At 32.8% G+C, this 23,583-nt stretch overlaps 3 protein-coding genes across 3 annotated transcripts; 1 reads left to right on the top strand and 2 right to left on the bottom strand.

The window, feature by feature from the left end:
• Positions 1-100: 100 nt before the first annotated feature.
• LOC125054635 (kinesin-like protein KIF16B) lies at positions 101-13,139 on the bottom strand. Its single transcript, XM_047656643.1, has 10 exons — positions 13,093-13,139; positions 12,676-12,754; positions 12,220-12,330; positions 9,514-9,701; positions 6,648-6,790; positions 6,090-6,264; positions 5,655-5,755; positions 3,770-3,874; positions 2,942-3,120; positions 101-2,870 (listed from the first exon to the last, which is right to left on the bottom strand). Exons 1-10 carry the CDS (start codon positions 13,137-13,139, stop codon positions 921-923), a joined length of 3,078 nt encoding a protein of 1,025 aa, XP_047512599.1. The 3' UTR covers positions 101-920.
• A 1,371-nt stretch (positions 13,140-14,510) lies between these two features.
• On the top strand, positions 14,511-17,188 carry LOC125054686 (isopentenyl-diphosphate Delta-isomerase 1). Its single transcript, XM_047656701.1, has 6 exons — positions 14,511-14,807; positions 15,093-15,215; positions 15,367-15,552; positions 15,818-15,946; positions 16,119-16,294; positions 16,473-17,188. Exons 2-6 carry the CDS (start codon positions 15,093-15,095, stop codon positions 16,615-16,617), a joined length of 759 nt encoding a protein of 252 aa, XP_047512657.1. The 5' UTR covers positions 14,511-14,807; the 3' UTR covers positions 16,618-17,188.
• A 588-nt stretch (positions 17,189-17,776) lies between these two features.
• On the bottom strand, positions 17,777-22,963 carry LOC125054864 (photoreceptor outer segment membrane glycoprotein 2-like). Its single transcript, XM_047656997.1, has 6 exons — positions 22,706-22,963; positions 22,267-22,423; positions 21,884-22,052; positions 19,238-19,358; positions 18,867-18,974; positions 17,777-18,048 (listed from the first exon to the last, which is right to left on the bottom strand). Exons 1-6 carry the CDS (start codon positions 22,913-22,915, stop codon positions 17,788-17,790), a joined length of 1,026 nt encoding a protein of 341 aa, XP_047512953.1. The 5' UTR covers positions 22,916-22,963; the 3' UTR covers positions 17,777-17,787.
• Between the last annotated feature and the right edge of the window lie 620 nt (positions 22,964-23,583).

The following is a 23,583-nucleotide window of genomic DNA, read 5'->3' as shown; positions in this document are numbered from 1 at the left end:
ACAGCCGGGGATCGAACCTACGACCTCAGGTATGAAAGTCGCACGCTGAAGACAACATCGTGAGGAAACCGACATGTCTTAAACCCAAAAAGTCGACGGCGAGTGTCAGGCACTGGAGCCTGATCACCTACTTGCCTATTAGATTAAAAATGATCATGAAACAGTTTCAGAAATTTGAGGGAAAGAGTTAAAGAGGTTGTAGCGTCACTGATTTAATTTATTTTTTAATTGTTATTTAATAATTAATTTGTAAATAACTATTGGTGAATAAGTATTTATTTCTTTATTATTATTCATGTAGAGTAGACGCAAGAAACTCACAGTAATATTATATTTATTAGTTATAACTTTTATCATTTAACAAAATCTTGCACTTCATACATAATGTAAGTGTTGCCACTCAACAGTTATAAAACATTACAAGCTTATATAACTAAAATAATACATTATAAAATCGAGATTAATAAAAATATAGCAAATTTTTAGTTCAGAATACTCGGGTTTCGAATGAACCAGCATATTGCATTAAAATAAAATGAAACTTTCTTGAGAAAATATAAACATTATTTATACAAAAATAATAAAATATCCGCTAATTGGATCACAAAACTATACAATCTGTAAATGAAATGTATCAATTTCAAAAATTTTAATTGTAATTTGACGTGTCATTTTTATTCATTTTAACACCAGTCGTAATTTATTTATTGATGTAGTTTTAGATTTGAATGAGTAATTAATAACTTTTACAAGACACATTGTCTACATACACATTAAAATGCAAATGTCGAGAATACATCATACGATCTAATGTATTAACCATTGTTATGATTAATAACCTAACATAATCGAAATAATATCTATAAACGAATTATCGCTAGCTTATACTGTATGCAGCTGTAAAGACTGAACTATCCTATTCAATCATCTTTGACCAACTCTTTTCTTATCTCTATCAAATGTTGCAGATATTCTGTAGGCGTTCTTAAAACAGGTTTAACATTTCTCGTATAGTTGTCTAGGTAATTCTCATAATTATTGGTTGCTGATTCGAGTTTTTTACAAGAATTTTCAATTTTCCTTTCAACATTTTTAAAAGAGTCACGTCGGTCGTATGTTTTTTCTATTTTTTCAAATTTAATAGGCTTTCTCGGTATCATGTTATTGTTAATATTATTCGACGAAGGACAATAAAACGAGCTATATGAAGAAGACTCTTCAGCGCTATCGTTCTCCTTTTTCATGCCTAAAAACTCTTTATATAACTTAGATTTAGCAGTTTTAAATTTGGTCCTCTGATTTGTATTACTTCGTCTTAACGAATTGCTTCGTTTACAACACCAATCCTCAGTTTTCGTAGAATTATTTGACTCATCTGTATCTAAACTTCTGAACGATTGATTTAAGTATAATTTAGATCTCAAGTCATCTTCGATATCGGAACAGTTCATCGAATGATTGTCATGTTCCTCTTCAGTTGACGAAGACAAAATCTTTGTTTCTTGCTTCTCATGTGTTTCTGTGCCTGTGTTATAGATTAAAGGTTTTGGTAACATAAACATTTCTGAACTATCAGTACCATCGTCAGTTACAACAGCTTCTAAAGCCTCCACCTGGACATCACACGAAGAACTGTCTTCATCACTACTTTGGTCTTGATTTATTGGGTTCGTTTTCGTTTGTAATGATTCAATTCCATGGTTCTTAAGTAGGTCAGGAGCCATAATATTGCATTGAATATTTTGATTATTACCGTCTCCAGAATATTCAGGCTCGATTTCCTGATTATACAGTGGTGTAATATTAATATTGATAATTGACGGTGTATTATTTATAGATTTTCTTTCAAAATGTTTTAAATATTTTGATATAATTGAGCGCCTTTTCTTTTTCGGGGGTTTCAAAACGTTCAAAGTTTGCGTACACCTTTCTTTGCTACATATAGTAGCCATAGTACCGGTCTCCTTATAAACTTTCCTGTTAAATTCTGTCGTAGTAAAGTTGTCATTCGTGGATAAGTTTCCGTAATCAGAGCCGGTGGCGACTTCTTTATAACGAGGAGTTAGAGATTTAGTTTCTGTGCTAACGTCTCGATAACATAAGTGTTTGATATTATTTAATTCAAAGTGTTGATAGGATAACAAATCTCGTTGTGCATCTATACACTGATCTCTCATACGTATAATATTTTTTCTTGTCTGTGTATAAGCTGGTATACCGATTCTCCTCTTATTTCGTATTGCTTTTTGGCTTATTTCCATTAACCGTTGGCGGGCATTGGTGCAAATTTTTAGTTCATTCATGGGGTGTGAATTTTTTTTATCTAAAGTGCCTTCTGGCTTTTGATCGCTTATTTCGTTATTTTTCAATTTTGAATAAAGCCTTTCTGTAACAGATGCAACTATTTCAGCTCTTTGATTTTTATCATACAAAATGGAAACTGGTGATTTGAGATTTATATTGTCAGATTTTGTTTTATCTAATCGATGTTCACTGAGGCTTGGGTCAGAAAGAATATCTTTATTAAGCTGTAACTGTTCAATTTTTTCTGGAGAAAGAACTTCTTGAGATCTATACTGTCTTTGGTTTCTTGTAGGCATAACTATGTCAATATCAGTGCCACTGCGCGCTAAAGGCACTCCCAGTAAATTATCGATTTCATTATTTATTTCTTTGGCAATATCTTGTTTGTCAACTTTTGTGACTAAATTAGAACCTTCGTCGCCCATAGTTGGTACAGAGTCAAGGTTATTTGTTACTTTTGCTAGCGAAAAATTCATAATATTCCCTATATTTTCTTTTTTACAAATCTTTTCAACGTTTAAATCCCAGTGCTTGTCTTCAAATAATATTTTTCCGGTTGCAGGTACCTACAAAAGAAATATAAGTTTTTCGAAAATAACGTAGGAACATATAAAAATTATGAGAAATTATGACTTACGTAACGAATATAGTGTTTGGTTAGTTCAAGCAATAATTGATTATATTGCGCTTGCAGCGCTGATTTTGTTGTTAAATTATCTTTATTATGAGGATTTTTAACTGGCAAATATCGTGCTCTCGCTACCCAACGTAGTGTTGAAGCAGTTTCACTTAAACAGCTGATACTTGGAGATATTGCTGAAAAAAATATTACAGTTTAGCAATGCGGTCAAAATTCTTAGCTACAATTCCCATATTATCTAAATATAAATTAATAAAACAAAAACCTATATTAAATTCGACCCCTGCGCTGGAAATATGTACGGCGTTTACGGGTAAAGTATCTGTATATGTGTCCAAAAGGAATAACACAAATGCCGTACAATTTGTAAATGACCTATATTGCTTCTGCAATTATCGTCGAATTAAAAATTTGCACTGACTTTCGGCACCACCACATTAGTACGGCACTGTGTTTTTCGACATTTATTTTTAATCATCTATACACTATACCAAAGCCGTACATTAATAATTAGTCGTAATTCCTCATTTCTACCTGAGAAATTCCATTCACTCACGTACTCACCTGTACCGCTCAAAAATGACGGCATACCTAGTGCTCAGAGTTATTTTCTGATATAGTAACAGCCGTCTAAGCGTTTTTCACGTTGGTTCATTTCACAGGTGTTTTTTTTTCATGGGCTTGTAGTCTATAACTATCATCAATTATTTACATTTCAATCGATTAAGTATATAAAATAAACATTATCGTTCATCCTCTATATGATAGTTTTAACATATAGATAGTTTTGTTGGTTTCATTAACTAGTTCGAAACAGATACATACTTGCAATAATAAAAGTGCTAGAGTCACCACTTAAACAGTCTCTTAGCAACAGCGTCAATGCAGAATTCCTGTACGGTACGAATCTACCTCGGCCCCCGTCGCGTACTATTAAAAAAAAAATGTATTTAACTCTTGCACTGTTTGCAGCAAACACATTTCCGCGTGAATTTCAGATAATTCATCTTTGGGGCAGTCTTCTGTACCTAACTGTAATTTATAAGACATGCCGGTTTCCTTACAATGTCAATTCACCGTACCTACAAGTCTTAATTTAGTTCATGGGCGACTCTCAAGCCTCTCAAGCACTTTAGGATTGAGAATCGGACTTATAACACTACTGCTGATGTGTATTTGTACAATAAATGAACTGAAAGAGGCACTGTATACGACTGGTGACACAGTACGTACTACAATATCTACTATTGTACTATATACAACCTTTAATATGTATAACACAATTGCGAACAAACTTCGTAACTTTAGAATCAGATAATAGAGAAAGAATTAAACAGGCAAGTTTTTCTCTAATTTTTACTTACTCATTAACGTAGGGTCCAAATCTGATCACTCTCACACTCTTATTACGAGGCTAGAGTGATAAGGACAAAACATCCCATAGCTATATTTACGTTACCAATAATTATTGGAATTTACGACCGATTGTCTAACTTGTTTAGGTAGACGAGTCGACGATAACTGGATTCTCATTTGTTTACCAAAGGTTGTGCAGTGTGTTGGTAAGTCATTGACATTAATCCATAGAAATCCATACGTGATTAGCAATTTGGTGCGAGATTATTATGAAATAGAACCTTGAACTTAACCTTGCCAACAATAAGTTGCACAACCTAATTAATATTAATTAAACAAATTATTATGTTAATTTATTTTAGCAATATCAATTTTGGACCTTGGAATATGGAATTAAGTTATTAAATTAGCTGAAACGGTGACCCAGATTTACATACGGCTATATATTATTACTCGCAAGTATAACTTTCACACTTGTAGGATTAGTCTTGTACCATATTATTATTATTATTATTATTATTATTATTATTATATACCTATTGCATAAAATTGACGCAGTAGGTTATATGCCTAAAAATGTCATTTAAAACATTAATTGTTATGTAAAATTATTATCATTTTCCCTTTGGCCTGCGTGTGAAAAGTTATAAATGTAAATTGCGGGCAGAATTTCTATTTAAAAAGAAATCAATGTTTTGTAAACGACGACATATTTTCATAACAAGCGGATGAAAGGTGCAATAAGAATACAGCTTTAAGTCCATACTCTCTTTACTAAGCTACTGTAGACCACATCTTTGCACGAATGGTCTTTTCCTTATCGTATTAACACTTGCTCTTGGTGAAGGTGCCTAAATAAACAGTACGAAGACTTTTCTTTCCCTCTCGATATGCCTATCTCTAGAATTGGTCAATACAACAGATGCATATTTCTCCATGGAAATCTTTCAATAGCGATAGCAATACCGATCCTAAAAATTTGTATTCGTATACAATTTCGAAATAGGTTTCTCAATATCCGTAGCGCTGATGTTGCAACATCGGGATCGCGTAGTACAAAATCTCAACAAAAGTCCAGATGGGCAATTGGGAGTTGTGGAGTAGGATATCTAGTGTGTGTGTGTGTCTTTGAACCGACACAACTCACACACTTCAATCACTACACTATGCACTAAGATATTTATATAGATAAATGTGAATGTTTAATTGTTTTGTTTTCTTTATGTTTAAGTTATTGTACATTTTATTCAGTTTTTTATTTGTGCTCAGCATATTTTTTTTTTTTTGTTAAAGGGTTGCCTGGAAGAGATCGATTTATGCAAGATGTTGTAAATAAATAATATTCTTTACTGACCTAAGGCTGAAATAACATTGCTCAATGCAACCAACGATTTGTTTATATTTGATCCTTCCTTCTGTCGACATCCGCCGTTGCCTTCTTGGCCAGCTTTTTCGCTGAAAAAATAAAAATATTCCTTCCAATAGAGGTAAAATTAACATAATTCCACAAACCTTTAAGCCTTAGGTTGAGTTTTCAGAATGTTCCAGAATGAAGAACAGTTTAGAATCTAACAGCCTAGTCCACATTTACAAAATAATGAATAATTTTATTTTAAACTAAAGATTTAGTGCCAGATAAATCTCAGTTATTTACACTTTAGCAAGTTACTTTCGTTTAATTAGATTTTGTCTTTTGTTTACAGGTAATTCTTCCGCTTTGTTCAGGAGTTTGTTGTACAAACAAAACACAAAAATATTTGGATGTTTGAGTCTGATGACACGGAAATACCTTCCAGCAAGATCCACCAATCGTAGCGTAGCATGAGGTGTACTTATTTCCAGTAGAGCATGAGACCTCGAAGAATTGCAGTTTCTTTTAGTAGCAGCGGATCGTCTTTGCCGCTTCCCTTCACTCACTATGCTTAACAAGGACTCCACGTCATGCACTGATACTCGACGAAGGTCTGCATCATATAATATTAAGAACGATAGCATTACTTGGTTTTTGCTCTACAGAAATCTTATAGCACCACTAAAGAGAATTTAAGTATCGATCGAACTATTTGTACCGATATCTTTTTATAAAATGGATGACGGGTATCAAGCTTAGATCGCCACCACTATACAATAATGGGAAGCAATGATAAAGATGCTATGTATGTCTTTCATGCCCCATGTGGACATAATTTAATTAATTAGGTTTTTCCCAATTGCGTACTTTGTACATGAGACGGTGTAATGTTATGACGTCAGTGTAAGGTGTACAAACTAATAGCAAAATTTTAATTAGAAAACCAAAACTATTAACAATAAAATTATACTTGTAAACCTTACATTAACTACTTACTCTGCACGTATGGTCCTTTAGTGGGATGTTCCCGTACGCGTAGGTCTTTCCGTGTATTTCCAGTTCTCCTCGGGAGTGAATTACAAGGTAGGACCTCAGAAGCCAACAGATCATGAACGCGTTCGTTGTATATTTCAAAGAAACTGAACAATGTAGAAAATATTTTATGCATAAAATACAATAATAAATCACATCACTTTTTTTGAAACATGAAACCCTTCAATCGAAACCCAATAATAATTTTAATAAAATATGGTTTTACGCATATTCACAAGAGCCCGGATGTAGAAGTATGCAACTACCGCTATCGTATAGAACTATAGAGCAAAAAATTAGACTTTAAAATTACAATAAACTTTCCATTTTTTTTTAAATAAAAGTTTATTCAATTAGCAAATATTTCTAACTACGCAATTACTTTTATTTTGTTAACGTACAACTCGAGTGAGGATTCTCCTGGAGGCGTCTAGACCGTCGGGCGGGCGGATAGGTTTGACGAAGTGGAAAGCATGGGCGGGCGGTGTAAATAAGACCCTAACTGCCAAGCTTAATATATAGAGTATGAACCTTGTTTTAGTTTCAAATATACATTCAAGTATTTGTTTTAATGTATCAGGATTTTCTTCTAGAAATAAGTTTTTGTCTTATAAGAGATTCTGATAGCTTAATGACTCGCTAATGTGTATATTATGGAAATATGTTCAGTAATTGTGGGTAACTGAAAATCTACTTTTAATTAATAAAGACAATTAAACACAAGTAAATATTTTAAATTAATATTTTTGCTCTTGGACTTTGATCTCATATATAATATAAGACAAATATAACAGCCAAAATTGTATTACATTTCTTGGCTTGGAACGTTGTTGTTGTCGATTTACGATTAATGAAGAAAAATATAAATTTATTAATTTAATAAATACTACTAAAAACAAATTTATATGCTATTTATTTTAGAGTTTAAAATTTGGACATATTTTTGACAGTTTTTCAATATAGATACATTTACATATAACTCTTTGTTTATTGACATAAGAATATACCCGGTTTCATGATTATAAACAATAGTCAGTAATTTCCTTTATTACCTCTGTCTACACTGAGTTTACGTTGGAATTGAATGCCGCTCAATTTTCATGAATCTAGCAATTTTGACTGGAACCAAATTGTCTATGTAAAGAACACCAAAAACGATGGCGTTGCACGCGATATGTAGATTGTCCTAGATTGCTCTAGCGACACCTTCGCTATTATTATTCTTCGTTTATTTTCAATGTAAGAATCGAATCACGACTTTGTCTGTCACAGTTATGTGAGTTTTTTTAACAGTTATTCTATTAACATTTATTATGATGATAGACGTACATTGTTTCCGAAGTCGCTTTTTCCGTCGCAGATCATTGAATGCTGGAATGCGACACTTTTTATAAAACTTATAATTTATCGTCTTCTTAAAAAGTTTCAGTAATGTTAAAATACGGTTGTATTATTTCAAATTCGTTAATTCCTGCTAAAATTATTTGATATACGGACACGGATAAAAAGCATTTACCTGCGTTTTCGGATAGATCAATACATATTCATAGTAATTTTACAGCGATTGTGGGCGTTACAGAGAACCTTTTTTCCTATTTATAAGTTAGTTTAAATATTATCGTAAGGTAGGAGAGACGATAAAAAAAATCAACTTAAATGTGAAGACTTAAGATACAGGGTAAAATTTAAAGGAAACCCTTCACTCTCAGGGTGTTAAGAAACGAGACTTTGAGCGAACTATGACTCCCCTTTATCAAAATCCAATACATTTTTGACGTCAGACTTAGCGCTAACTTTCGTTTCTGAATCTTCCCCTGAATCACTTAAAACAAAAGACTCTCGTACTGTAATACAATACATGTCTTACGTACGGGAAACAATTATTTATACTATGACCAATCGTTAAAACAAAACTAACCCATTAAACTGACTAAATGTAACATTTTGAAGGCGATAAAAACCGGATATTTCAATATTCTTTTCCCAACAAACTCAAAATCGGTTCCAGTAATTACGTAGCGATAACGCATTGTAAAAAACTTTCATAATAAACCTCCATCACATTTTATCGCCGTATTCAATATGTCTGGGATAGCTTTATAAAGAAACACATTTCCAAGGACATTATAAACACGCGAAGTTTTCTACCGAACGAATGTTATCAGCTATATCTATCGTCTGTAAACCCTATATGTGTTTACATGATTTATGTACTGATAACAATTGCGTGCTATTTCATTGGAACGTTAGGTGTTATTTTTAAAGAGCCGTGTATATTCCTTATAACAGATAAATCAGTTTAATTGCACTGATTAGTTCATACACACAAGTATTCATTTTTCTCTTTTCATCAGCGTAAATACATGGCAAAAAGAAACCAAGTAGAACGCAATTAGACTGATAAGGCTACCACAAGAAGTTGGGTTCAAAATCCTTTGTTTTTTCCACAGCGCATAATAATTCATGACGTATTGTTAATGCATTTAATCTTCCTATAAAAACGAACAATATTGTTTTAATTTAAAATTGTTCGCTTAGAAATTAAAATGTTTTTAGCAACTTATAAAACTATTGACAACCGAATTATTTAAAAAACTACAAGATTTCTCTCGCGCTCTTTTTATTAAAATAGCATCCCTAACACAGTTGATATTTAATCGTACTATATTATTCGAAATAGTAATATAATATATGTTTCTCACGTATAATGTGGCTTATATGAATAATGAATACAGATGGATTTCAAAATTTGCACAAATCTTTTCTCTATTTAGTAAATATGATTTTATTATCATAGTAAAGTAACAATTATTCCAAATTTGTAATTTACCTGACGGTTAAATCCAATGGTTCCGTTTCAGCGAAAGCCAAACAAAGTCTCGGAATCAATCCTGGACTAGCCTCAGTTCCCATCATGGTATAGGTTTTTCCGGTGGCACTCTGGCCATATGCCAAGACACATGCTGATATGCCGCTTGATATAGTGTCCAAAACTGGTTGACCAATTGTTTGAAATACCTAAAAAAATCACATCTATCGCATCAACAACTTTTAATATAAATTTTATAATGTAAACACATCGTTATAAAAAACGAAACCGTTTTTATTTAGAAGTATTGGCTTTGTATGGGAAATTAGTTTTAAATTTCCAGTCCAGTTAGCGTAAGTATAAAAAAAAAGCACCACAGGGTTACAAACGAAAATGTCCCAGATTTCAAGGGTAAGAGGGCTAGGATAAGGTGCAGGTTCCTATTGTCTTAAAATCTAATAGTCCCCTAAGTGTAATCAAAGTTAACTTGCATTTTAGTTTAATTTTCCACCTAACCACATTATATAAATAAAGATAAATAGTATTAAATGCACTTCTATATGACAAGACTCAAAAATCGACAACAACGATTCTTGCCGACTTTGTACAGTATTTGTTGAATGTAGATAACATTAAAAAAATATTGTTTAGATTTCATTTGAACATTGATCAACTGCTGATAGACCAGTGCCGATAATTTTTGAAACCAAAAAAAATTACAGTAGGATGAAACCCATTAGAAAAGCAGGAGAATATGATCAAAATGAAAGGAAAAATAAATTACGGTCGATCTGAGGTCGGGAAGGGTAGGGGGGGGGGGAGGTTTAAGGGTAAAAAACGGTTTATCTCGATTTCCGGCAAAACTAAAAGTCCTATCGAAGAAAGTTAAATGGCAAAGTTGTAGGTAATAAAAAGATCTAAAACTTTTGTATTCACACATTTTTCACATAACCTCAAAATTGGTGTGAAAAATTCAAAAACCAAGTTTTTGGTTTTTTATTTTTATCTTTTACAAAAATTTATTTTTTTAAACGAAATTTGGTGAAAACTTACCTTATTATATCGCAAATATACTGTAATTTATTTGATTAAAAATATTTATTTTTTCACTTTATTTTGAATTAATATCGAAAAAACACCCTAATTTTCAATCGAAAATTCTGACGTCAAAATTTCAGCTTTTTTCAAAAAGTTGGTGTGCTTTCAGTTCGTTGAAATCTCTACTTTCCTATGGTAAAAAAATATATATATATTACCATAGTAAATCTTCTCAGAAAATGCAAAACATCGTATGCAGTAACGCCCAGACCCGTCATACCCTTCCCTACTTCTCTATGAAATACGAAAATTTTAGCCCATCTAAAGGCTAAAAATTTTTTTTAGGTCACTCAGGTATATATAAGTTATCTTAAAATAGTAATAAATAGGCATCTAATTATAATTTAAAGAAGATTCATAGAGAAGTAGGGAAGGTGATGACGGGTCTGGGCGTTACTGCGTACGATTTTTTGCATTTTCTGAGAAGATTTACTATGGTAATATATATATATTTTTTTACCAAAGGAAAGTAGAGATTTCAACGCACTGAAAGCACATAAAATTTTTGAAAAAAGCTGAAATTTTGACGTCAGAATTTTCGATTGAAAATTAGGGTGTTTTTTCGATATTAATTCAAAATAAGGTGAAAAAATAAATATTTTTAATCAAATAAATTACAGTATATTTGGGACATAATAAGGTAAGTTTTCACCAAATTTCGTTAAAAAAAAAAGAAATTTGTAAAAGATAAAAATTAAAAACCAAAAACTTGGTTTTTTGAATTTTTCACATAAATTTTGAGGTTATGTGAAAAATGTGTGAATACAAAAGTTTTAGATCTTTTTATTACCTACAACTTTGCCATTTAACTTTCTTCGATAGGACTTTTAGTTTTGCCGGAAATCGAGATAAACCGTTTTTTACCCTTAAACCTCCCCCCCCTACCCTTTCCCGACCTCAGATCGACCGTAATTTATTTTTCCTTTCATTTTGATCATATTCCCCTGCTTTTCTAATGGGTTTCATCCTACTGTAATTTTTTTCACTTTTTATTTATTTTGAAGGCTATCTGCACTGGTCTATGAGACGGCTCACGTGGTAGTTCTAAATATTAATAGCTGAAGGTGCGCATTACACCAACAGCTCACTAGAATAATATCAAGTATGTGTGAATAGGTGTAAGTACCTAGTATTTAAGATATTGTCTTTGAACAATAAATCAGATTTGAATATTGGTCTGTCTTATTCCTTTTTCGCTTCCTCTCAAAGTGGCAAAGACTACTTCAAGCCCTTGGCGTGGTGAGCCTTCCCGATAGCTTTGAGATAATCCCACCACCTCGAACCTTTGATCCTACCCGTATGTCTCCGTCTGTTACCTTAGTTCTCTTGGGACATTACGTACTTATTTTTATATTCAATATTTATGTGTTAGGGTACGTCGTACGTAGGGTTCTTAGGTTCTTACATCTCACTCTCTCATATATTTAGTTAGGGCAGCTTGCTCATACATACATTACATATACTATACAGATACTTCTGACATTCAATATATATACATTTTTAACACACATTTAACAGTCCACTGGCTAGCAATCTGTACAATTATGTTAGTGTTTTATTACGTAAAGATTAACGATGAATGTTCCAACGCCCACTCCCATGTACAATATTTTAATTTATCGTTCTTACTTTTTCCTGTGAAGCATAACTCGGACTTGAAGAAGACATACTATCGAAAACATAGTCCGCTTGATAACGACGTAAGCGCTCTCTACTATCACCGGCACCTGACAAACTAACCTAAAAAAATAATGTCTACGTTACGATTTTAAGAAAGTGTTATCTTTGGAATCGTAAAAACAATACCATGATATGATTTTACAACACACTCAAAACTTAATCGTGACAAGATGTTGATGTGTTTTCTATTATACTGTTAATGGTAGGTAACTTAATATTTAATAAAAGAAGTCGTACATAAAAAACAAAAGACAGTTGAGCAGAACAGCCACTCACTACTCATTTTAGAATTGTCACCGCGATATGCTTGCAGTGAATATTTGCGTCAATATTTTGGCAGGCGTAAAAAAATAATATATAAATAATTATTCTATCAATATGTAATAGGCGATATATGAAACTTACCTTTATATTTGTTATTGTAACAGTTTTTTCATCTAGTATACTTACAACAGGTGAGTGATTTTTCTCTGATTTTACTTCTCTGAAACAATAAGATCGAGTAAGACAAAAAATTTAGTTTCATAGTTAAAAGTTAAAACCGTGGTTTTCTGTTCCTTCACTTTGAAGCCGAATATTAATAATATAAACTTACACAATTCAAACAAAATATTCAATACCAAACATCTCGTCAATCATATTATTATTATAAAACAGTGCCAGGGGACAATATCCTGCGCAGCTTAAAATTTGCTTATATTCGTTTTTTAATTATTTCTTAGCCATGTCCAGTAATCGTAAAAGCTATCTTAAAATTGTGTTATTTTATTCCCTGCCCTGACGGAATTTTGAACCATTAGTCTTAAAATTGTGACAACATACTTCTCTGTAAATGGTCGCACTCTTATAGCCAATTTCACATTGGACATTTTCACAAAATAATTTTAAAATAAAGAAACGAGAATTAAAAATACTTGCACTTATTCTCCTTTCCCAAAGGCGACTATTCGTCTCCATGTTTACGGACGCCAAAGGAAATAAGTTAAATTTAGATCGACAGAAATAGAAATGTCGTATTTCAATCAGATTTGGAGCTGTTTGAAGGATTTTCAAAATTCATAATTTACTGAACAACTAGGATTGTAGTAGCGTAGGATTTATAAGGATAAAATAATTCTGACTCGATAAAAGCAGCAATATTTTTAATACCCGGGTAAATTGATATTAATTGATGGAAATATAAAAGAAAATTACCTGAATGCTTTAATGTTTTATGTTTTCTTGGCTATTTCTTGGTTTATAATTTAGGAAATTTCTTGTCATTTTCAAAGATCCAAGTGTTATTTAGAGGCGAGGGACAGTCAAAGTTTAAATATATTGTTTTTTTTTAAGTGTTTATTAGTATCAAGAGTACAATCATTACGTTCTGTACTTTATTTTCGATATTAGTAAATCGTGACAAATTAAAGGGTTAATATACAACGGTAGTTAATAAATTACTGCAGTAACCATATAACAAACAACATAGATACTAACGATAACTTAGTTAATTATTAGACTAAGCACGTATTAGCTATTTTAGCTTAGACATTTATTAATTATTCAGAGATTCATATATATTACTTAATTTCTTATTTAGTTAAGTACTTAATTAACATTTAATAAACATGATTAGAAATTTAAAATAGTACCTATAGCTACAGTTAGTCGAAGCACTAGTGCCCTAGAGAAACAGTCGCAGTCTAGTCGCAGTGAACGTGCAGTCTTCACTTGGAAAAAGGTAATTTAAAATTAATTCTTATTATAATTTACTCGGGAAACTGACAGCCTTATTAATAACGACTATATTGTGATACGGTTTAGTTTTTCCATTAAACGGTAACAAAGTAATGACAAATTCGAATATAATTTTATAAACCATTATAATTGGAAAATATATATTTTTCGAATTGATATTATTTTTAAAAATTTGTGAAAAGCCGTTTAGCAGTTAACAAAATACGACCGTATAGTGCTTATTACGTATAATGCATGTGCCTGCGATAATGAATATGCCGTTTGGCCTTTGGGACTTGTGAGTTGTGACAAAATCACTTTACGACAGGGGTGAACCACAATCAAATTTGTATGGAAATTGTCATGTGACAAAGCGTGAGCTTATGTTATTCCTTAATTTCTGTGGCGGTAGTGGGTCACACCTGACGCAAAGTGAATTTGACTCAAGCCACAGGGAGGCTAGAGAATGTAAATTAACATACACGATTGACATATACATAAAATTTTGTCTATACTCTGTAGTCTGTCAAATGTATCGCATTGTCGCATCAATCATATAATTGCATATTTAGTTTAACTGTATTTAATTTAATTTAATTTACCAGTGAAAAGTAGTATTGTTTTTAATATTTTAATTTCACTAAATGCTCTATATAAGTGACGGCTGAATTATTTAGGTTTTCTCATTACGATACTAATTAAAAAGTATTAAGTTTGAATACGACATCAAACTATTACTTTCTACGTAAACAAGTCGTGATCGATGTTCAGAATAAAAAGTATAATTGTTTCGTACGCTTAAATAACGAACAATATAAAAGGTAAGATCTAAAAATACTCTATATAGATTTAATTTACATACTATTTAAATTTGTTATGTACCTAATATTTATTATTGCAATGCCCAAAGCGTTAAAATCTATATTTTCTACTCATTTTTAAATATATTTATGCCTGAATACCAAAAATTATTCTTACTCCATTTGTAATTTTAATGCCTGATCTGTCATCTTTGTTTACTGATAACATTGTTATACAAATTGTTGTCGGTTGAATTAAAATATTGTACTCAATTCACATTTATAACGATCGTGTTTACATTCAAGATGCTTATGAAGCGATTTACTCGAACATTATGGAACAACAGTTTACAAATTGGCAAAAGATATCTGGCCTCTGATCCAAGTAAACCATTACCGGATGAATCAGAAAGAATAGACACAGCACAGGTTTGTTCTTCACGTTTATCTTCATATTAAATACAAAAATAATTCACTGAAGAATATTATATGTGTTTTAAGAAGAATCCTAACAAGAGTGAACATTTAAAAACAACAATAAATTTATAATAAAAAGTTATCTTAATCAAATAAATTTTAGGAACTTGCATTGGATCGAGACATCTGTTTGCTAGTGGATGAAAAGGATAATTTTGTTGGGACAGCAACTAAACGAGAGTGCCATAAAGTAGGACCCGAAGGTCAAGTGCCTTTGCATAGAGCCTTTAGTGTATTCTTTTTTAACCAAAGAGGTGATATGCTGTTACAAAGGCGATCAAGTCAGAAGGTAAGATTATTTTACTACTGCATGCAGTTGTTAAATATTAATTACTTTTTAGTGAGGTCAATTGTTTTGGTAGTATAAAGTTTTTATAAGTAGCTGAAAAAGTATTCTGTAGTGTATTGTCATGCCATATTTGAATAAATATTTTTTAATAGCAGACTGATTCTGAGTTCACTTTTTCTTCACTAAAAAGACTTTTATAAGTGTTGGTGTCTATGGGCTTGATGTAGTCCTTAATAATAATATCTTGTAATCAATTTCATCACAGGTAACATATCCAGATTATTATACAAATGCATGCTGCAGCCACCCCTTGTATATAGATGGTAAAGCTGAAGATATTATAACAGCTGCAAGACGAAGAATGAACCATGAACTTGGAGTACCATTAGATAAGGTAAATGCATATATGTTTTGCACTTCTTTGTTGTACGTGATTTAGGGTGCCTGGAAAAGTAAAGGCCAGTCCACAATGTAATATTTTTTTAAACAGGAGTAATAGTGTATCAATCTTCAAAATTCTAATTTATGCAATTCTTATAAGAAACTTATAAATGCAAATTTTATAGATGGACCCAGAAATGTTTACCTACCTAACGCGTGTCCATTACCATGACCCCGGTGATGGTGTATGGGGTGAACATGAGATCGACCATATACTATTCTTTCAAAGCGATGTCAAAGTTAAACCTAATTCTGATGAGATTTCTGAGTATTGCTTCATCCCCAAGAATGAGTTTAATGCGTGAGTATATTTTTTCTACTAAGTTCTTTCAGAAGCCTGCTAATCTATAATTAAACAAGAGCAGATATGATTTATATAAAGAATAATAATTCTCAATTAAAGTAATCACACCTATCTGTATAAGTTGTTACACCACTATTGCATAAAGTTCCTAAATACTTAAAAAAACCTTTGACAGTTTCATCCCCACCCTGGAAGGCCCCTTGACGCCCTGGTTTAATATGATTCGACGCCATCGTCTTAAACTCTGGTGGGATAACCTTCATAGAATCAAGGAACTTGCTGAACCGGAAAAAATCCAAAAATTCATACAAGAAAAGTAATAATATGTAAGGTTTTATTGTTTCTTCCATTAAGTCAATTTTTTGTTTAAACAAATATGTCAGACTCCTCAAATTCCTGACCATTTATTGATGTTAACATTTTTATGTAGTGCAATTTTCCTGATTTATTTTTTAAATAAATTCAATTTCACCTATACTTATGTCGTTGCACATGAATGTCACCAACTAGAGGTCAAGGCTTAGCAAACAAAAACGAGATCTGACATTTTTCTTAATTATTATTACACTTATTGTTTCTTTGAGCTTTTATGTGTACTGCTGTACAATAAATTGGTCAGTCTTTTAACCTTAATATTCACTACTTTCTTATGAGTTGAAATATATTATATTTTGTGTGTATTCAATATTTTACATTGCTATAAGGGGAAGTCATGACTTCAGATCAGGACTAATACATCAAAATTTTGTCGTAAGCTTTCGATGATAAAAAATACCACATATCACTAGTCTGAAGTCAATCCCTTATAGATTATTTACCTTTAATTTGATTTGACATTGTCTATGATTATTGTAAAACGGTGCTTTGAAATAAAATAAATATAATAATGCATTTATTTCTTTCTTTATAATCCATTACGCAAGTTAATTACATCCTCATTTAATTGTAAAAATAAAATACATAGTTATCATTGTATATTTTGCAATCAATCAATTGATTAGATTATTGCATAAACAGCTGGAGTTTATACGATACCACTAGGTATACTTGAAAGAAACAAAATTAGAGTTTTAGGAAAATCTACTTTTTTATTCTGTAAATTAAGTGTCTAATGGTGTTAGTAATATTCTATCTATTTATGGCTGATATCACCTCATGAACTCAACAATGATAAAAAATTGACATTACGATATTTTATATGTGAATACATAAGAACCTAGCTCTGTATCTCCTTTTAATATAATCATATTCGGTACTCTAAGATTTGTGAAGAGCCGTGTTGGTCTACTGGCTTCAGCGTGCGACTCTCATCCCTGAGGTCGTACGTTCGGACCACGACTGTGCACCAATAGACTTTTGTCTATGTCCGCATTTAAAAGTCGCTTGTCCGGCGAAAGAGCCTTGCCTATTAAAAAAATAAATGATCACGAAACAGATACATAAATCAGCCTAACTTTTTGAAATTGAATTTGATAGACACTCACACGCATTTATTCATAAATAGGTTTCAATAATTCATCAGAGCTGTTAAAATCTGATTGAGACGATGTTGTATACTGTCTTCTGTACGAAGCAGTTACCCAGTGTAGAGTTCGCGCTTGACGTAATTTCCGTTTTCGGACTACTTTTCTTCTCCCTGCTACTTTGGTATCAGATCGGAGTAAATATGCGTAACATGAATCCTGATTGTCCGCGCTTAGGCCATTTCGGTACGCCGTGTGTAAATAACGTACGGCTATTACTTGCAGAATCTAGCAGATAATTTTTATTAATATAAGCTTAATGCATGGTGGAAAAAGGCAAACATTGTACTGTACCAAATACGGAACAATTATTGTTTCATAGAGAAACGAACCAAAGACTATGCGCAGATCACGGAAGTAGTCTTTATGTACTTTATGAAAAACAGTAGGCACAGAAACCGTCGTAGGTAATTTATATTCCTATAGGCCTCAAAGATATAGATTTATCACCTACAATCAGCATAATATTATGCTGATCCTTTGGAACAGTGTAGTCTATTAGTACGATATTGACTGATAAAGTTTTTGCCACAACAATGAACGAATTATTCCCACAAGGAAGTTTTTCTCAGGTTTTCACTGTTATCGCTCTCTGTTATCAAGAAAGTATTACAATAGGTACCCGATAATATAATGGGCCATGAGAGCTAGAGCGGCCTAACTGTAATTTTGAATATGACTGATTTTATTCGATCAATACATTGATCCGACAAATCATAACTTTTTATATTGATACTAGCGAATTCGACAGATGTCTCGCGTGATATTTCATGCGAGTAGGATAATAAACAAGTAATAAAGTACCGACTGCAGCGCCATCTGCCAGGCTGAATTGTGTATCCAAACCATCCAGGGCTCCATCCAAACTCCTCCATTTCCTTCGACAAAAACGCTGGACATCTTCGTGACGCTAATATTATTATTATTGCGTTTCATCCGTAAAAATTTTACCCACATACGCCTAAAGAAGTCTCACTTCAAAAATCTTGATAAGTTTGACACGAGTAAAATTCTATACTAGGTTAAAAAGATCAGACAATATCTACCATCGCTATTATGATGAGTGACATCACAGCATTGAAACGCCACGAGATTGACATCATTTCGCTTATCAGTTTTTCTTCGCAACCGGCTTCCCATATTGTCAATTGTGTCTGAAATAGACATAACCCCATGAACCCTGGAACATGCCTTACGTACATACATAATATCGATGTAAGCTTCTGGCCTTGCTCTTGCATAATCTTCTTTAGTAAATATTGAGAATCAAAGAGACATAGAAAATGGAGGCTTACAAAGCAACAACTAAATTTGTATGGTAGTCCGTACCTAGGTATTATAAAATATATAAAACAAAACTCGCTCATAATACGCTAATAATAGAGATCTCTTGTTAAAAAAGACATGCCACACTTACTGAGGGATCGTACTTATAAATCGTGCCTTTCTTGGTAACGCCATGATGGATACACGGCTGCATGATATCCATTGAACAGCAGCTATACGGAACATTGTCAGCAACAAACTTTCGTACAGATCTGCATTATTATGGATAAATAAGTTAATATCATGTTATGATAGTATCCCCTTTGGACTGCCCTAAGTTCTACAGCTTTAAGATCTATCTACGTGAATAGTACAGATGGATATACAAAAGATATATAATATTACTAGCGGACCCGTCAGACATTGTCCTGCATGGTATTTCAAGTAATTAGGATATTAAACAAAGCAGAAAGTACCGACTGCAGCGCCATAGACGGGCTGATTTGTGAATCCAAACCATCCAGGGCTCCACCCAAACGCATACAAAAATAATAATTTAAATCGGTCCAGCCGTTTAAGAGGAGTTCAGTGACATACACATTACATACGTACAGTAGAATTATATTTTTATGTAAACTATCTTCTATCTTTTAAATTAGATCAAACTGCACACGGTGTGCAAATTTTATTGAAATCGGTTTAGTAGTTTAGGAGTCCATAGCGGACAAACAACGTGACGCGTAATGGGGACCCGTAACGGTTTTATGTTATAAATGCAGTTTTATAGTCCTTGAGAAACTAAAACATAAGGTGTAAAAAAATTTGTTCTACGACCAAAACTGACAAAGTTATGGGCAAAATACCAAACAAGGTTTACTGACCGCGCGAACGAAAGCAATGACGTCACAATATCTCAACGCTTGCCGCTGAACCACAGCGCGCCCCGCGCTGTTTATTCTGTTCGCGATACTCGTCCAACACGGAGCGTAACGTCACCAGTTTATACCCAATCGATTAATAAGTGATTTGATTTGTTTAATATTATAATATAACAAATCAGTGGTAGAAATAAGGTAGATATCGGTTTTGAGCAAGCGCAATCCGATAATCTACCTAAATGGTATTTGATTATCTTAGTAATCATTTAAACTATGCAAGCGCTGAAATTCGTGGTTGGAAACTTCAGAGGTAAGCAAATCTCATTGTCAACCTAATCAAAACAGCAGGATAATAAGTAGGTCAGGAATACAGGGTCGTATTCAGGCCCGGGAAAATTCCCAGTAAGGTTTATGGATATGAACATGTTACCGGGAATATTCTTCTCAATGTTTCTGGGTGCATTGCCAGTCGGAAATCTTATTGGGAGTTAGTTCCTAGTATTGTTAGTAGGCAACGGACGGCACATTGCTGGTAAGTAAGTAAGAAAAGTGCCCGACGAAATGATTAATTTTATTTCAATCTCATCGACTTGCGTATTGTTGTCGTCTGTAAGAAACAAAGTAATCGGTAGGTATACTTTATTCGTTTACCTTGGATTGTTTGAACAAGCAATCCTAATGAGAATGAAATAATCTTCTGCTCAAGTCGGATGACTATAGATGACTGTAGCAAAGCAGAAGAAGCAACATTATCGCAAGCTGATTCACCATTATGGAGGCAACTAAGATACTGCAGAGTAACGGCGTCAAAAATTCACGAAACTGCAAACTGCAAGACTGATGGTGTTTTAGTTGAACGGATTTTCGGGGCATCCATACAGGAGACAGTCGCTATGGAAAGAGGAAAACGTCTTGTAAAAATATTCGCAAAGAGTTTTAAAAAAAAGGCGTAAAATACGTCAAGCAGTTTTCGCGTGAAAAGCGTTCAACAGACAGACAAGAAATTCAAAAACAATATTTTTGGTTTCTATTGCGTGTATGGAGCTCTCATAACTCGATTATTCAAAAAAATATTCAATGTATAGAATTCACTTTGGCTACAGTTTTATTACCTACAGATACATATTCCCCAAAGCGGGAATGTTCCGGCATTGGGAAATATTCCCGGGAACGGCACATTTCATTTAGTTGAGCCTCAGTACGACCCTGGGTTTTACCAGACTACTGAGGAAGGGTTATTAGAAATTTCACTACTTACACTTTTTATCATTTATTTATTCATTGAAATACACTTAGTACGACCCTGTATTTTTCTTTAACATTCGTAAACAAGTTTTACTAAGATACTGTTTACCACATGAGTAATGTAAGGTGTACTGTCACCCCTCTTCATGACAGTACACCAATTTTTGCGCACTTTCAGGTCCCTTGGCACATTAAAAAACAGTTTTTCAGGTGTACTAGTTGAAGTATTAGTACATTTCGGTACTATACAGTACTTATAATGCGGCATATTTTCACATAAAAACCACAAAACCACAACACGACCCGCGCAGATCGAGTGAACTTTAATAAATGAATGGCGAAGAGCGAGCGCGCGGTCCGTAGGGAAATCGTGACGTCACATGAGCATTTCGGCCGCGCCGCGGTTGGCTTGTACAAAATGTGTAATATCTTCGCAACCAATTTACCGATTTCAATGATTTAAAAAGTATTGTACCTAATCGAGTAAAAGGAACACCATTATATAGATAATATATGCATTTTCCGACTTGTTACGGGGACCCATTTATATATATTAAGATGATGACTGCCTCCGTTGCCAAGTGCTTCGTTTATTTGGATATTTTATACGTATAATGTCTATTATTGAATTGCATTGACAAAATAAATATATTTCACGTCAAATTAATACTAACAATACGTCGGTGCTTTGTCCAGCACTATACCAAGGTATAAAGAACCATTCCTGATAACCGACTCTTCCACAACAATGGAATCTGGTTTGCAACCTATCTATAGCTATTTTAGATGGAAGATGATTTGCATATCGAAGCATCGCTTTTGTTATACCTCCCTTTATTTTTGCTGAAATGTAGAAATAAAACTTAAAATACTCTCTCTATATGTTTACCAAAGGAGCAGCGCTAAAACGATTTCATAAATAAATTTTTCATACGAAATTATTATTAATTTTATAATACTAAAGAAATATTTATTAAAGTGCTCCTTAATGAATTATTTATTACATAGAATAGCGTGATGCAAAAAAATTACATTATCGATAATGAGCAATAACTACCTCTTATTATAGTCGATTGAAGACCTGAATAAAACATGATTGCGAGAAAAATAATAATTATTATTATTAACGACCATACATAATAAAATAAACCATTCGTCACATTGTACTCTCTCTTGGGTAGTCCAGCTTTAAATAACTGGTACAGGCCATATAACTGTAAATAATTCACGATATAGGTAAATTATAACTATGTTATAGAAACAAAAAACTACTTGTGCGCCTAAAATTATAATTTCACCTTACCATAACAAAATAGTATTTTTTCAAACAAACTACATTTAAATTAATGAAGTAATTTAGAGGCTACTATGCCATTCCTATAGATACACGTCTCTACTATGGTCTACAGATTCATCTGATCATCATCTGATGATCTCGTAAAAATTATTTGTGTATTGAAAATATGGTCATTAGAAGAAGTTAAAAAAATAGTGACCTCTATAACAACTGCAATGATTGACCCGCAAGTAATAATAACAGGTATTGCATTGCCATCAGGCCAGCAAACTAGGTCCAAAAGTGTTCCTTCCTCACTTCGTATACCTTCAGAAGTGTTTATTAACCAAATTAAATAAAATATGATTACTGGCATGCACGCCATCAATAGCATTCTTATATTGTTAAATGAAGACCAAGATAAATACATATTAGGCAAACTGAAATCTTTAATTAAAGGAGATAAGACTAAAATATATATAAAGTTTTAGTTTTCCTTCAAATCAATCATTAATCAAATATTTTCGACATATTAGCAGTTCATCGCCTACTATAAAGAGTATTAACTACATAATATAGCTAATTTAATGTTAAAATGAGACATATCATACTTATGACATTAAAGGCGGAAACATACTACTAAAACGCGACGCGACGTGTCGTGTCGACACCCGATGTCCATCGTGCACATTACCAACACGCGACACCACGACACGCTTGCAAATTCAGAAGTCATTGTCCTTGTTTTTGTCCTTGTATTGAGGTAATCTCATGTCATATAAAACAGAATATTGTTTCACCAACTCAATTAATTGTTCGTCGTTCATTTCGCCAAATAAATCCAAAATATTTAAGTATATAAATTGACATTCGTGTCAAAAACTCGAAAGACTGACACATGACGTCATCATCACAACATCCACAACACGCCGATCCAAATCGATTGGATGTTACCGCGTGTGATCACATGGCGTGTTGTCTATGTGCATCTGACCATATTAAATATATGGGATTGATAAGTACTGACATGCGTCGGATGGCGTGGTGTAGCGTCGCGTTTTGGTAGTATGTTTCCGCCTTAAATTTTAAAATGATAGA

Source organism: Pieris napi, chromosome 12, assembly GCF_905475465.1.
Source record: "Pieris napi chromosome 12, ilPieNapi1.2, whole genome shotgun sequence".
In the NCBI taxonomy this organism is placed as follows: Eukaryota; Metazoa; Arthropoda; class Insecta; order Lepidoptera; family Pieridae; genus Pieris; species Pieris napi.
The sequence above is the reverse complement of the archived record's forward strand: the minus strand, read 5'-3'. Positions and strand labels throughout refer to the sequence as shown.

Bases quoted from the DNA above. Each gene is read 5' to 3' on its own strand.
- LOC125054635 (XM_047656643.1), bottom strand. From the start codon at position 13,139: ATGTCCAATGTGAAATTGGCTATAAGAGTGCGACCATTTACAGAGAA. The intron at 12,755-13,092 runs GTATGTTGTCAC...TTATTGTTTCAG, and splicing joins GTGCGACCATTTACAGAGAA to AGAAGTAAAATCAGAGAAAA. The intron at 9,702-12,219 runs GTAAGAACGATA...TGATTTTTTTAG, and splicing joins GTTATGCTTCACAGGAAAAA to GTATTTCAAACAATTGGTCA.
- LOC125054686 (XM_047656701.1), top strand. From the start codon at position 15,093: ATGCTTATGAAGCGATTTACTCGAACATTATGGAACAACAGTTTACAA. The intron at 15,216-15,366 runs GTTTGTTCTTCA...AATAAATTTTAG, and splicing joins AAAGAATAGACACAGCACAG to GAACTTGCATTGGATCGAGA. The intron at 16,295-16,472 runs GTGAGTATATTT...AACCTTTGACAG, and splicing joins CCCAAGAATGAGTTTAATGC to TTTCATCCCCACCCTGGAAG.
- LOC125054864 (XM_047656997.1), bottom strand. From the start codon at position 22,915: ATGTATTTATCTTGGTCTTCATTTAACAATATAAGAATGCTATTGATG. The intron at 19,359-21,883 runs GTTAGTATTAAT...ATAATAATGCAG, and splicing joins GGACAAAGCACCGACGTATT to ATCTGTACGAAAGTTTGTTG. The intron at 18,049-18,866 runs GTAGATATTGTC...ATTATCTGCTAG, and splicing joins CACTCATCATAATAGCGATG to ATTCTGCAAGTAATAGCCGT.